The following is a 15,657-nucleotide window of genomic DNA, read 5'->3' on the forward strand; positions in this document are numbered from 1 at the left end:
ACCCTGTCACCTAGGGTTTGGGCCCCTGGGCTGTTGCTGCCCAGAGAAAGAGCCCACAGCAGAGGCCATGGGGCCTCCCCAGGCAGCCACTGAGACAGCGCTGGGAGGGCTATGCTTGCTAGTGACTCACTTCGGTGGGGGTGGGTGAGGAGGAGGGCAGAGCCTCACCTGCAGGGCCAGGGCTGCCCTCTCTGGCCTCGTCCCAGGCAGAGCCCACTGTTTGCACTGGGCTCAGGGAGACGGATGGCCTGCCACACCTGCCCTTTCTCTTCCGTTCCTGCCCCACCTGATGGCTCAGATCAGCCAGGCCTGGGACCGGCAGCCAGGGGCCACAGCCTGCATGGTGAGCCAGCTGCAGAATGTCACCGGGAGCTCTGTCCTAGAGAGAGGGTGTGCTGGGGAGGGGTGGGGGTGGAGAGACACTAGCCCGGACTTGTCTCTCCCACCTCTTCCCCCGGATCAGACCAAGGAAGAACTGGGTTAGGCCCCTCCTGGCCCAGAAGCAGGACTGTCCCAGCCCCACAGCCCTACTCAAAAGGACCATTCCTTCCCACCATGTCCGGAGGAGCAGTTCTGTCCCTGGGAACGAATGCCATGAGCCTGAATGCAATCGATCAGACAAATAGGGTTTATGCGGCAGGAGAGAGCTGTTGAACCCTGCCCGGCAGCTAATGAATGAGCTCATTAGAAGACAGGTGTGTAGGGAGAGGAGCTGGCCTCCCAGCTCGGAGCTCTGAGCTCTGAGGATGTCCAGAGCCACACTTGGACCGGGTGCTCTTCTCGCAGCAGGGGGCAGACCCCTGAGGCCTGGCTGGAGAGGGGCGCCCCTCGCCAAGATCCCCAGACTCGGTCATGTAGGTCTGACCCTCCCAGAGAGTAGCCGTGAGGGGGCCCCTGCCAGCCTCCTGGGGTGCACCCTTGGCTTGCGGATTGTGGTGGGAAGGCAGGGGGCAGGCATGTGCCCAGGCCTGGCCGTGGGCATCAGAAGCTCAGTGTCCAGGCCCCTGCTGTTGGCCTCTGGCTCTAGGCAGTGCCCTCCCCTTCAGTGAGGCTCTGGGGAGCAGGAGGCCTTGAGAGCCTCAGGCTGGTCTCGGCACCTCAGAATGAGGCATCTGCTCAGAGACACTGGGCTACCATCTTCCGCATCTTGGCACTTCGAGGTTCTGCCGGGGGTGGGCAGCCTCAGGCCCCCAGGTAGACCTCCACCAGGCCTCCCACAGAGTGCATGCGGTAGAAGACCCCCAGAGGCAGGCCGAAGTTGACGATGGCGAACCATATCTGGTAGCCGTAGAAATCCTTTTCTAGCCCGTTCTCAAACTCCGGGTGTATGCCAAATGCAGGCATCATCCACAGCTGGGGGAGAGGATGTGCTGAGTTAGGGAAGGGCTCTCCTGTGCCCCAAGGTACTCAGTTCAGGGGAGGCAGCCCCCAAACCTGCAGCCCCTCCAGTGCCACCCCCACCTCCCGCTCAATCTTCTTCTAACCCTTGGGCTTTTAGTGTGAGCTCTTCTTTCCCCCAGATCTTTCTCGCCCTACTGCAGAAGGCCTTAGCTATCCCCAGCCATCTCTGTGAGCTTGCCTGTGGCCAGCCTGAACTTCAGATGGGTCAGGAGACCCCAGGCTGCCGCCACGTGTGGGGAGAAGCAGGAATTCCCAGCGCGCCACCTGCTCTGTCAAGCTGGGCATCCCCACCCTGTACCCTGAGCTCGGGCTTCACTCCTCGGCTACCTACTTTTAATTTTTATTATTTATTTATTTTTTTGAGACAGGTCTCACTCTGTCCCTCAGGCTGGAGTGCAGTGGCAGGATCACAGCTCACTGCAGCCTCAACCTCCCGGGCTCAAGTGATCCTCCCACCTCAGCCTCCCAAGTAGCTGGGACTACAGGCATGCACCATCATGCCTGGCTAATTTTTATTTTTATTATTACTATTTTTTAAGATACAGAGTCTCACTCTGTCACCCAGGCTGGAGTGCAGTGGCACGATCTCAGCTCACTGAAACCTCTGCCTCCTGGGTTTGAGCAATTCTCGTGCCTCAGCCTCCCGAGTAGCTGGAATTACAGGTGTGCACCACCATGCCTGGCTAATTTTTGTATTTTTAGTAGAGATGGGGTTTACCATGTTGCCCAGGCTGGTCTCCAACTCCTGGCCTCAAATGATCCACTCACCTCAGTCTCCCGAAGTGCTGGGCTTACAGGCGTGAGCCACCGTGCCCAGACTAATTTAGAATTTTTTTTTTGTAGAGACAGGGCCTCCCTGTGTTGCCCAGGTTGGTCTTAAACTCCTGGGCTCAAGGGATCCTCCTCCCTCGGCCTCCCAAAGTGCTGGGATTACAGGTGTGAGCCACTGTGCCCTGTCATTTCTGCTAGTTATGACCCCCTGCCCCCTCCTACCTTCCTGTCCAAATTCTACCCCTTCCTCAAGGCTCAGATCAAACCTTCATGAAGCCTTCCTTGGCTATGCAGGCCCACAGTTCCTTTGCTGAGCTCCTAATGCACTTTAGAGCCAATTTATTCTCTGCCTGGACCAGAGGTTTCATTTCTCGGGTATGTTTTCAGTGCATTGATTGCTTGGAGTCAAACAACCCTGAGTTGTCCCAGCCCTGCCACTTACAGGCTGTGGGTACTTGGGCAGGTACAATAACCTAAGCCTTAGTTTCCTCCTCTGTGAAAAGGGACAGCAATAGTGTGTGTTGCATGGCGTTACTGTCACGATTCAATGAAGCGTAGAGACATTGCATGGAAAGGTGTACCTGGGACTTCCACCAGAAGCTGGGCAACCATTATCAACATCTTCCTCTAGGAGTGTCTTAGAAAATCAGGTACTTCCTGATCTCTTCCTTTGACTGAACCCAGGGATGATGAATTCAGTGGTGTCTTCCCAACTAGACAGGAAGTTTCTGGAGGGTGGATGTCTTACATATTTGTTTGTGAAGAGCACTTAGCCAAGTGCTTGGCACATTCATTTGTGCCAGGCACCCTGTAGGGAACTGGGGGGACACTCTCAAGCAGCATCAAGCTAGTTGGAAAAAGATGTGTCCTTGATCCATCCCTTCCTGAGTGAGGCTTTCTGGGTCTGCCTGGCCCCCTCTACCCTCCAGGCCCCTTAGCCCAGCCACTTACTGTGATATTGCAGAGGATGAGGAAGAGTGAGATCTCCTTGAGTGCCCTCCGCTTCCAGTTCAGGTGGCTGTAGGAGTGGATGTAGGCCAGTGAGGCCTGCTGCAGGCCCTGGCCCAGCTCCAGCAAGGAGCCTCTGCGGGGAGGCTCAGCCTCCTGCTTTCCTGCCAGGCCCTCGGGAACTGTCTCCCAGAGTGGGCGCCGGTGCAGGCCCTCGATGATGAAGAGGTTCTGAGCGATGTGCTGCAGGATGAGCAGCAGCGAGTAGGCCAGGATGAGGCGGTTGAGCAGCTCATGCGGGCGCTTGGCCACAATGGCCACGATGGAGAAATAGGCGATGCCCATCTGGCCCAGTGCAGCACCCATTAGCAGCACCACATCCAGGCTGCGGGTAGGGTTCTTGACCGTGTCCAGCTCTCTCTCCTCCAGCCCGTGTATGGCTGTGCCCACCAGGCACGCCAGACTCATGGTGGGCAGCACAGCCACATAGAAGGCATAGTAGAGGGTGAAGTACTGGCGAGCAATGGCAGGGCCACTGGCCTCGATTTGGAAGAGCACAAAGATGCACACACCTGCCAACAGCACCAGCAGGCCCAGCAGCGGCCCGAAGATGGCCCCGTGCAGGTGGAAGGGTGCGGTGCCAGGGTGGGCATCCATGTGGGGTGCCACGCGGCGGCCCACGTTCTTCCACATGACAAACAGCACAGCACAGCAGATGAGGCAGTACTCAGTGCTGAAGGGGTAGAGCATCAGGAAGCCTCTCCGGAAAGCTGCACACGCAGTGGCATTGAGGCACAGACAGGTGTTGGTCTCATTGCCTGGGAGGGAGGCAGGGTGGGAGGGACAGACATTCAGGCAGGCTCTGCTCTGAGAAAACTGGCTACACAGATACCTCCCATTCCCTGGAATACGCTAGAGCTGAAAGAGACCCAGCCGCTCATTTTACCAATGTGGAAACTGAGGCCCAGGCAAAGAGATCACAAATCCCACAGAATGGTCATTCTTTTTCAAAGGAATTGAAGACTTCAGATGCCAAACTTACGTAAAGCATTAAAAACATGATGCCAGCCAGGCGCAGTGGCTCATGCCTATAATCCCAGCACTTTGAGAGGCCAAGGCAGGAAGACTGCTTGAGTTCAGGAGTTCAAGATCGACTTGGGTAACATGGTGAGACCTCGTCTTTACTAAAAATAAAAAACATGGCCAGGTGCGGTGGTTCATGCCTGTAATCCCAACACTTTGGGAGGCTGAGGCAGGTGGATCACCTGAGGTCAGGAGTTCAAGACCAGCCTGGGCAACATGGTGAAACCCCGTCTCTACTAAAAATACAAAAATTAGCTGGGCATGGTGGCACGTGCCTGTAATCCCAGCTACTCGGGAGGCTGAGGCAGAAGAATGGCTTGAGACTGGGAGGCAGAGGTTGCAGTGAGCCAAGATTGTGCCATTGCACTCCAGCCTGGGCAACAGAGCAAAACTCCATCTAAAAAAAAAAACACTAAAAACAAAAAACAAAAACAAACAAAAAACATTAGCCGGATGGCACACACCTGTAGTCCCAGCTATTTGGGAGGCTGAGGTAGGAGGATCACTTGAGCCTGGAAGGTTGAGGCTGCAGTGAGCCGTGTTCCCATGACCGCATTCCACTTTGGGTGACAGAGTGAGAGTGTGTCTCAAATAAACCAAAAACCGAAACCCCAAGAACCCTCACATGATGTCTCTGGTGCCAAATGTCACCTCCACAGATTACTTCCTGGGCTCAAGGGAAAACCCGTGGCTGTGACAGCGGAACCCAGCGATCGGCCTCAGCAGCACTCAGGGTCAGGTCATCAGTCATTAGTACCTTGCCATCCCTGTCCCTCAGAGCACACAGCATCACCTGGAAGAAGCTGGGGCCGAAAATATCTAACCTGAATCTAATCAAGATTTTGTCTATACTTCCCGTTCCAAGGAAAAGTAGGGGAGAGGGATGTGAGTTAAACACTGCCAAGAGGAAGCAACCTGACAAGTCTCAAGGTCAGTGGGAAAACACCAATTTAGACTTAACCAAATGCATTGCATGTTTGAACAAACCATCTGTAAAAGACATTTCTGGGGCTAACTGGAGAAAGTGGGATATAGATTGATTTAGGGGACAGAATGAAGTTAAAGGATTTTGTTAACAATTGTAATAGCATTGTGGTCATGTGGGGGAATACATCTCTTTCTAAAGAGATGCACACTGGGTCCAGCATGGTGGCTCATGCCTATAATCCCAGCACTTTGGGAAACTGAGGAGGGAGGATCACTTGAACCCAGTAGTTTGAGATGAGTCTGGGCTCAGAAATTTTTTTGTGAGACTCCATCTTTACAAAAATTTTAAAAATTAGCTGGGTGTGCTGGCATGTGCCTGTAGTCCCAGCTACTCAGGAGGCTGAGGTGGGAGGATCGCTTGGGCCCAGAAGTTTGAAACTGTAGTGAGCTATGATTGCACCACTGCACTCCAGCCTGGGTGACAGAGAGAGACCCTGTCTCAAAAAGAAAAAAAAAGAAAGAAAAAAGAAAAAAAGATGCATGCTGAAATATTTTGAGATATAATGTCATGATTTCTGTAATTTAAGTACTTCGGCAAAAATTAAAAATAAATAAATATGGCCAAATGTTAATAATTATTATGCCTAGGTGATGGGTATGTCTTGTTCTTCTACTCATTTGTAATGCTTGAATCTTATTTTATTTTATTTTGTTTTATGACAGTTTTACTCTTGTCACACAGGCTGGAGTGCAATGGCACGATCTCGGCTCACCGCAACCTCCACCTCCCGGGTTCAAGCAATTCTCATGCCTCAGCCTCCTGAGTAGCTGGGATTACAGGCACCCACAACCATGCCTGGGTAATTTTTGTATTTTTAGTAGAGATAGGGTTTCGCCATGTTCGCTAGGCTGGTTTCAAACTCCTGACCTCAGGTGATCTGCCTGCCTCGGCCTCCCAAAGTGCTGGGATTATAGGCGTGAGCCACTGTGCCCAGCCCTGAATTATTTTATAATTTCAAAATCCATGATGTCACTTGGCAAAAATTCTCTCTTTGCACAGCTTTTCTGAGAAATGCAAGCAGAGTATATAGAATGCTCACAGTACACAGGCGTGTCGTGACTGATGCAGCGGGTATGTGAATGTGTGGATGTGCTGGGAGGGCTGGGCTGCAGGGCGTGATGGTGATGCCACCCAGGGTGGGGTGGGGCATGTACATACAGGTGTGGCTCAATCCCACAGAGCAGTGTTCCCATGTAGGGTATGGGATGCAGCCTCTAGGATAGGAGGTGAGGCATATGGGACAATCTTGGGAGTTTTTTCTGCCCAGATATCTTCCGTCCCACCTGATTGATGAGGCCAGGCACCTAAAATTGTATTAGGAAGATATTCCTTTCAGCCCGGGAGGCTGTTGAGTTGCTTGCAAGTAAAATGCAAATACCGTGGGCGGGGTGCATACCTGAAGGACTTAGTGGCTCGCTCAGCCAGGATCAGTGGCTGGCTTGCTGATGGCTAGCTGGACACCTGGAGTTGGGTGCAGGGCGTCAGCACCTGATGGGGTGGGATGGGGACCACTGGCAAACTTCAGTTTTCTGTTGATTCCTAATCTGGCCTCTAGAGTTTGCTCCCAACTCTATAGACCTACTGAGCCTCACCTGTTTTAGAGAGTGTAGCATTTATATGTGTGTGTGTGTGTGTGTGTGTGTGTGTGTGTGTGTGTGTGTGTGTTTCAGGGCAAGGAAGACCTGGTCTCCTTTCCATACCTGTGGATTTTTCCATGAGGATGCCAAGCTCAGCTTCGATCTCTCGGTGCATGGAGTCATTGGTAACGGCCAGAACCCACAGCAGCAGGTTTGTGGCCAGGGTCAGCATCAGGCCACACCTGGGGGAAATGCCACACTCTTCTCACACACCCTGGCCAGCTCCCCAGGTGCCAAACCCTCACCATCCGCTGTTGTTGGGGCAACCACTCACTCCCAACCACTCACTCCCTAGTGTCACGCTGGCACTAGGACACAAGAGGCAGCCCTGGGGCCACCTAGGACACATCCCAGACTAACCTATAGCCCCACGGCCACCCTGACCAGGGAAGTGGTGGGGAGGACAGAGAGGCCAGAGGGTTTGGGAGGGAGAGAAGTCTTACCTAGTGAAGTTGGTCTGGACCCGAACACAGTCTTTGCAGTGTTTCCAGAGCACCCAGGTCTGAAAGAGACAGGGCCTTGAGCCCAGGGGCTGGTGGAGGTGGTGGGACCACAATGTGAGTTCCTGGGGTGCATGCGTGTATTTACAGTGAAAGACACAGGGAGAAAGACTGGGTCGGAATCTTGGCTCTACTGCTTCTTGCTGTGTGGTATTGAATCAGTGGCAAACCATCTCTGAGCCTTAGTTGCCTCAGCTGGGAAAAGGGACCAAAAAGCCTACCCTTTGGGGAAGTGCTTTCTTGTTGGGGGAAATAAGACTGTGGGAACGAAGCACCCAACACAATGCCTGGTGACAAGAGAAACCTAAGAGGAAGCTGGAGATTGTATTCTTTTCTTTTTGTTTTTTGGAGTCTCGCTCTGTCACCCAGGCTGGAGTGCAGTGGCGCAATGTCGGCTCCCTGCAAGCTCTGCCTTTCGGGTTCACACCATTCTCCCGCCTCAGCCTCCTGAGTAGCTGGGACTACAGGCGCCTGCCACCACGCCCAGCTAATTTTGTTTTTGTATTTTTGGTAGAGACAGGGTTTCACTGTGTTAGCCAGGATGGTCTTAGCTAGTCTCGATCTCCTGACCTTGTGATCCACCCACCTCGGCCTCCCAAAGTGCTGGGATTACAGGTGTGAGCCACCGCGCCTGGCCGATTGTATTCTTTTTTTTTTGAGATAGAGTCTCACTCTGTCGCCCAGGCTGGAGCGCAGTGGCACGATCTTGGCTCACTGCAACCTCTGCCTCCTGGGTTCAAGCGATTCTTGTGCCTCAGCCTCCCGAGTAGCTGGGACTACAGGCGTGCGCCACCACACCCAGCTAATTTTTGTATTTTCAGTAGAGACAGGGTTTTACCATGTTGGCCAGGCTGGTCTCAAACTCCTGACCTCAGATGATCTGCCTGCCTCGGCCTCCCAAAGTGCTGGGATTACAGGCGTGAGCCACTGCGTCCTGCCGAGACTGTATTCTTAACAGAAGGTTTATGCATGTAGGGATTGTATATCCAGGGATATGCCTACATACGCATAGACAGCTGGACTTCTAAGTGTCTACATTCGGTGACACGGTGTGTGTGTTGATGCAGGAACCCGTGGGTATGTGTGGACGTGGACACTTGTGTGAGGGGTGTGGTGTGTGTGCAAAGACCCTGGGACAGTAGGTATTTGCCTGTGTGGCTGTTCCTAGGCATAGGTAGTGGGAGGTGTGTGCACAGCATTGGTAGACAGGGTATGTCCTCAGTGATGTGGGGACGTGAGAAGCCTGTTACCTGGACGCCGATGAAGACCATCTCGATGACAGGGAAGACAAGGTCCAGCTGTGACTTGCAGCGGATGTGGCTCACATCGTAGCCCACTCGGAAGATGTTGAGGCAGAAGGTGCAGCTGCCGAAGAGCACTAGGGAACCTGGCCGGACGTGTGGGCGGGCGTTGGCACCTGCGCGGAACCGGCTCTCCCTCCCCACCCCTGCTCAGCCCCCCAACAACCTGACACTCACCCCGCACCCAGAGGGGCCCCGCGTGGGGATCTTGGTAGAGCACGGCGTGTGGTCGGCGGGTGGTGCTTGCCACATAGTAGAGAAGCCAGAGCAGGGAGAGGACCTTCAGCGTGGCCAGCAGGATCCACACGTCACCCAGAGTGACGGCCACCTTGTTGAAGATCATGCTGCAGATGAAGGCGCCACCCAGGAAGACCACATTCAGGGCCAGGAGCCCCGAGAAGAGTTGTCCGGCCTTCTGGGCCTGCCGGTCCCGCCGCAGCAGCAGAGAGAAATGCCTCACCAGCCAGGACTTCTGCCGGGGTCGGGTGGCGGCCGCTCTCTCCTCGGCCCCCACATCCACTCGGTTCTCCTTCTCCGGGGCTGCTTCAGTCTCCTGTGCTTCTGAAGAAGGCATGGGTGTAGCCTCAGCAGGGGCTGGAGATGGAGAAAGGGTCCTGAGTTAACTGCCAGGCTGTTCTGGGTTCAAGTCCACGCTGCCCCTAACCGCTGTGTGACCCAGGGTCAGCTATGCGGCCTCTCTGGTTGGGACATTGGAACTAATAGCAGCTGCCCCATCTATCTTACAGGACCTGAGGAGGTTCAAACAGACCAGGAGACCCTATGGAAACCTCTTGTGCTGCACATAAACATGGGGAATTAGTTTGACTGGCGTGAGGGTCATGTCCTCCCTCTCAACCCCACTTCCTGACTTGTGCCTGATCCTAAAGTCAGCGTCTGCCTAGTGCCTGGTCAGTTTCTAGGGCTGTGACTTTTTGCCATGAAAAGGCAGCGGTGTCCTTCCGCCTTCTGGTAGGACTTTCACTTCTGACACCAGGGAGGGCAAGTTGGTGGCCTCTCTTATTCTGACCCTGATTGGTTGGGAAATGATTGCCTAAGATGTTTTGTAGAGAAGCATCCTGAGGCTGTGTCTGGGCTTGGTAGGGAAGAATGGTGTGATCTGAAACAATACTGTATTATGGGAACATACAAGCACCTATATGATTACTTTTAAAAGGTCTAGACCAGCAGTCCCCTCCCCAACTTTTTTGGCACCAGGGAGCAGTTTCGTGGAAGACAATTTTTCCATGGATGGAGGGTGGAGGGATGGTTTTGGGACGAAACTGTTCCACTTCAGATCATCGGGTATTAGATTCTCATGAGGAGTGGGCAACCCCTAGATCCCTCACATGCGCAGTTCACGATAGGGTTTGTGCTCCTGTGAGAATCTGTTGCCACTGCTGATCTGACAGGAGGCAGAGCTCAGGCTGTCATGCTCCCTCCCCATCACTTACCTCCTGCTATGCGGCCTGGTTCCTAACAGGCCATGGACTGGTACTGGTCCGCAGCCTGGGGACTGGGGACTGCTGGTCTAGATTATACCCATCAGTTTCACAATAGGAGTTTCTTCTGGGATGAGAGTACTGGGATTGGGAGTAGCAGACTTTTTAGCTTTACTGTTCTAGTTTTTTAAAAAAAAATTAGCACAGTGCTTATGTAATTAAGAGTAATTTTAGGCTGAGCATGGTGGCTGATGCCTGTAATCTCAGCACTTTGGGAGCCTCAGGTGGGAGGATTGCTTGAGCCCAGGCATTCAAGACCAGCCTGGCCAACATAGGAAGACACCATCTCTCCAAAAAAAAAACAAAAAACAAAAAAACCAAAAAAACCCATATATATATATATGTATATGTGTGTGTGTGTGTGTGTGTGTGTGTGTGTGTGTGTGTATAATATATATATTATCCAGGTATGATGGTTTATGCCTATAGTCCCAACTATTCAGGAGGCTGAGGCAGGAGGATGGCTTGAGCCCAGGAAATCAAGGTTGCAGTGAGCTATGATTGGACCACTGCACTCCAAGCTGAGTGACAGAGCAAGACCCTGCGTTTAAACATAAATACATAAATAAAATAATTTTAAAGTACATTAAAGGTTTAGGGAAAAGTTTCTGGGGTTGATTTACAATGTCTTCTGAGAGCATGGGACAGGCCTGGATCAGCACCGCTGCCACGCCCTTGACTTTGAAGGTTGGCTTTGAAGGAACTGGCTTCTATTTCTGTGCCCCTCCCCCCACTCCCGGAAGTCCCACGAGTGCCTGGCATAACGTAGGAAACACGATCGTTACCCTCCTCTTTTCCTGAATGTCTCCTGCCATTTCCTCACCTCTCCCAAGCATTCACGCAGGCCAACTGCTTTGTCACCACTTGCTAAGACCAGATTTTGGGCCATCCAATGCCTGCAGCTCTGAGTCCAGCATGCTCTCCCCACTGGACACTCCTTCTTTCTGGTGGGACTGAGGTGCTGTTGAGAGTGGGGATGGTTCTGCTGCTTCTGGGTGCTCTCCTGGTGGGGAGGCTGAGCTGACCCAGAAGGCTCTCTAGAGACCCCCTGTTCTGCCCAGTCTCTTCCTTGGTCCTGCCGCTGCCCTCGTGCTCTGGGCTCAGGGTTCTAGGTGCTCATTGCTCCCATTCTCTTGTTTCCTAATGTCACAATCTCAGAGTGACATCTCCATCTCCACACCTCCTAGCAGAGAACTGGGTGTCCTTTTTGCCTCTCCCCTCATCCCTTGCATTCTCTTAGGCCCCAAGCTTGTTCATTCCGGCTCACAAGCTGCTCTTAGATTTTTATTTGTCTATTTTTAGAGCTAGGGGCTCGCTCTGTCACCCAGCCTGGAGTGCGGTGGCACCATCATAGCTCACTGCAATCTTGAACTCCTGGGCTCAAGTGATCCTCCCGATTCAGCCTCATGAGTAGTTGGGACTACAGGCGTGTGCCACCACCCTTGGCTAATTTTAATTTTTTTTTTTTTTTTGCAGAGACGGGGTCGCGTTATATTGCTTAAGCTGGTCTTGAACTCCTCACCTTGAGTGATCCTCCTGTCTCAGGTTCCCAAAGTGCTGGGATTACAGGTGTGAGCCACCATGCCTGGCCCTGATTTTTCTTGACCTCAACCACTACCTAGTCTGGGCCCCCTTCCTTGCTCTCTTGGACTGGTCTTCTTGCCCAGAGTGCCTCTCCCCTACTTAAAGTCCTGCAAAGGCAACTAATTGCCCTCAGTATAAAGTCCAAACTACTGACACAGCCTGCATGGCCTCTCAAAATGAGAGATGTATGATTAGTATGGGCCTGGACAAGGTTCCAGGCTCTCTGCCCAAGACAGAGTAGCTGCTGCTGCTTCCTGGTCTGGCTTCAACTTACCCCTCTAGCATTGTCTTCGACCCTATTCCCCTCTCCTTGGGCTATACCATCTTGCTGCACTTCCTGGAATGCCCCCAGTCTTTGCCCACACCCTATCCTTTGCCTTTGATGCTTACCCCTTTTGCCTCTTGGGTAACTGTAGCTTGTCCTTCAGGACTCGGCAGAGACCCCGCCTCCTCTCTGCGGCCTTCCCTCATCAGCACTCCCACCTGACCACGCTGACCACCCATCGTCTTCTGCTTCCATTAGCTGTGCTTTGCTCTGTCTCTCCCTTGAGACCCCAGGCTTCAGGAGCTTCAGACGTGCCCTCTGTGCAACACCAGAAGACCCTCACCATATCTGGCTTGAAAATGCAACCTCTCCGGGCTCCCATTCTCCCCTTGTCGTATTCTCCCATTCTCTACCTGCTCCATATTTATACCTTCTGCTGTTCTCTTCTGGGGCAGATGGAGCACTAAAACTTGAGCCTCTTTTCAAGATTCTATAAATGATTTTCTCCCCTTTCCCAGTCCACTCTGTCATCCTTGCCTAAGTTCTGTCTCCTCCCTGTCCCACCTCCCCTGCCGTACTCAAGGCACCTGCCTCCCACACCAACCCAGGCCCAGGTAGAAAGTTCTGCATTTCTTCCATGGTCTCCTGCCTCCTGCCATCCCTCCTGGACACTGCTCTTCTTTCTGCCCCCCCACCACTCGCCCATCCTCCCCACCCACCTGGAAAGTCTTCTTCTCTGCCTAAGCCTTCTGGTGCTACTTTGCTGGGGCCACTCCCCTCTATTGAGAGGTGTGCCCTGTTTGGTGTGCTGTGGGTGTGGCTGGCTCCCATTAAGTCCTGAAACTCCTCCAGGACAGAGACCGGGTCCTGCTTAACTTGGACCCCCCAAACCTAGCGCAGATGTGACATTCACCCAGTGATTGCCCACTGACTCTGGCATCTTTTGGGAAATTTTCAGCACCAGAGCTGTGGACAGAGACCCTTCCCATTAAACTCTTTCCAGGCTGGCTGGGGAGGAGACTCCAGATGATCTTTATCTTTCCCTCCTAAGCTCCCCCACCCAAATTGAGCAAGGCTGGGGCTCATCGGGATGTCTCCCTGCTCCATATATCCCAACTCTAACTGCTCTACTTCACCTTCCCCAAAACCTGCACCCTCTCCTCCAGCCCCCAAGCAGGGTAGATTAATGATCAAGTGCTCAGATTCCAGCATTTATTACCTCTGTCATCTTAGACTACTGAGACTACTACAGAGAGCTACTTAGACTCTGTGCCTCAGTGTTGTCATCTGCAAAACTGATACACAACTATGGAATAGTAGCTGGTGCATAGTAGATGCTCAATAAAGACTTCCGGAACGAGGCTGGCTGCAGTGGCTCACGCCTGTAATTCCAGCACTTTGGGAGGCTGAGGTGAGCGGATCCCTTGAGCCCAGGAGTTGGAGACCAGCCTGGGGAACATGGCAAAACCCTGTCTCTACAAAAAATACCAAACAATTAGCCAGGTGTAGTGGCATGCACCTGTAGTCCCAGCTACTCGGGAGGCTGATGTGGGAGGATTGCTTCAGCCTGGGAGGCTGAGGCTGCAGTGAGCTGTGATCGCGACACTGAACTCCAGCCTGAGGGACAGAGTTAGACCCTGTCTCCAAAAAAAAAAAAAAAAAAAAAAAAAAAAAAGGGATTAATGCCGAATAGGGGCTTTGTCAGAATGACATGATTTAATACATGCACGAAGCACGGGTAGAGAGTAATGCCGGCAATGGCTGGCACCTGGAAAGCTCAGTGTTGGCTATCTCTGCATTTCCTTCCAGTTCTTTTGAGGTCATGGAGAGCTGGGAAGGGTCGGGATTACTGTTGAATTTCAAGGGTGAATTTTATTCAGACTGGAGGCCTGGAGGGGACACGGGGGGACAAGGTTCCAGGTTCCCTTCCTCTGGGGTCTTTGCCCTGACAGTATCCCCCGTCTCCCACCCTGGAGTCCAGCCCTCCAAAGGCCGCTGGCGTGAGCCTTCAAAGGAGCGAATTTGGTCCCGGGCTGTGCAGGGGGCAGGAGTGGGCATTTAGGGTCTCGGGCAGAAGGCTGGGGCAAGGGCACCTGGAACTGACAAGCAGTACTCTGCCGCCCCCTGGCACGCCCCTGGGCGCGACGCCAGTCCAAGGGAGGGCCGGGACACTGGACTGGTTTGTGGGTCTCGGCTGGAGCGGTGATGAAAGCCGCGGAGCCGTCGGGCCCGGCGCCTGGCCCAGCAACTCAGGGCCGGCTCCGAGGAGGCTGCTGAGTGCGGGCGCCCTCGGGATTTCCTTCCGAGCTATTTTAGGGACTGCGGGGCCGGGGCAGCCGCTTCCTGCGTGCCCCAGACCGGGCGTCCAGACAGCCCCAACCAACCTCACACCCCAGGCCTCCGCGCCCACTTTCTGCTGTGTGGACCCGGCCGGGAGGAGTCGCGCCCTGAGGCCCTCTGTGCTCCCCGGGTCCACGGAAAGGAGTAGCGGCGCGGAGCGCGGGTGGAGGGGCGGGTGGAGGGGCCGGCCTTAGATTAAAGGGAGTTCACCTCTCCACAGTCACTCCGCTTTCCCGTTCCAATCCCTGCAGCCCCTACTTGTGAACCCCGCTTTTTTGGGGGCGGGGTAGTATGTGCCAGTGTCTGGGGTGCGCAAGCTGGGAAAGTTCCGCCGGCGCTCCGGGCTTACCTGAGGCCGGGAGAGGCATCGCCGTGGGCTAACCACCGACTGCGGGCGCTGAGCGGATCGTCCGTCCAGGTGAGACCGATGCCCGCGACGCCCTCCCCCAGCGGGACTGCGCAGCCGCCGCTCGGGCTCCGCGGCCCATCGATTTTTCTGTTGACTTTGGAAATCTCATTAATCCCTCGTTAATTACCCTCCCAGGGGCTCGGACCCAGAGGGTGCAGCCAATTGCGAGGCAGCGGATAAGCGGGCGGGGCTGACGGCTGTGCAGGCGCGGGCCTGCAGGGTCTCCAACTCGCAGCTTGCCCTCGGATGGGGTGGAGAGGGGTGCAGTGTTCTTAGGTCCGCAGTAAAGAGCTTGCGTAATTCAGGCCTCGTTTTCCTTTGGTGATCAAGCTGGGAATGGACGCCCTCCCTCCAGGCCTGGAGTCGCTTTTTCCTGTACCCTACCTAGCCCCAGGCCTGGAGGCCGCCTAGCAGGACCCTGTGTTTCACTTAAGTCAAACCTGAACTTGGTGGGGAGAGTTGGAGCACAGCCCCATTCTGACAGGGGAAGAGGCCTCCTCAGCTCCACCTGCGGCCTCTGAGAACTACTCACCTCCTTCTGCTGACAGGGTCCAGGCACACTTTCCTCAAAGTCCCCTGAGCTCCCGGTGCTGCTGTTCCCATGATCTCCCCCAAATGCCATCCGCTCCATGGGTCCTGCCCAGCCCTCCCTCTCCCAGCCCTTCCCCTCCCTCTGCCTCTGCATGCTCACCACCACCTTTCACTCTTCTTCTAACTGTGGAGCCCCCTTCCCATCTCTCTGCTGTCTTCCCTCCTAAGCATCTCTATACCCTTTGTAGAGTAGAAAACCTCGGGCTTAGGGGAAACTCCTCGGGGACCTCCTGGGGCAGGGGGAAGTCAAGTGGTGAGGATCTGAGACTCCCAACTCCTTTTAAATTAGAACTGCCTTGTTTATATGTTTTTTGTTTGTTTGTTTTTGTTTTTGTTTTTG

At 53.9% G+C, this 15,657-nt stretch overlaps 1 protein-coding gene across 2 annotated transcripts; it reads right to left on the reverse strand.

The window, feature by feature from the left end:
- Positions 1–606: 606 nt before the first annotated feature.
- OTOP3 (otopetrin 3) lies at positions 607–14,805 on the reverse strand. 2 transcript variants are annotated; one of them, XM_019026674.2, is made up of 7 exons: positions 14,667–14,751; positions 8,807–9,223; positions 8,579–8,715; positions 7,272–7,330; positions 6,892–7,010; positions 3,124–3,938; positions 607–1,353 (listed from the first exon to the last, which is right to left on the reverse strand). In XM_019026674.2, exons 1-7 carry the CDS (start codon positions 14,683–14,685, stop codon positions 1,183–1,185), a joined length of 1,737 nt encoding a protein of 578 aa, XP_018882219.1. In that variant the 5' UTR covers positions 14,686–14,751; the 3' UTR covers positions 607–1,182. The 2 variants fall into 2 exon arrangements, with proteins under 2 accessions (XP_018882219.1, XP_063562006.1); XM_063705936.1 differs by having other exon boundaries at positions 709–1,353; positions 8,807–9,190; positions 14,700–14,805.
- Positions 14,806–15,657: the final 852 nt, after the last annotated feature.

The sequence above is a fragment of the Gorilla gorilla genome, chromosome 4, assembly GCF_029281585.2.
Source record: "Gorilla gorilla gorilla isolate KB3781 chromosome 4, NHGRI_mGorGor1-v2.1_pri, whole genome shotgun sequence".
Lineage (NCBI taxonomy): Eukaryota > Metazoa > Chordata > Mammalia > Primates > Hominidae > Gorilla > Gorilla gorilla.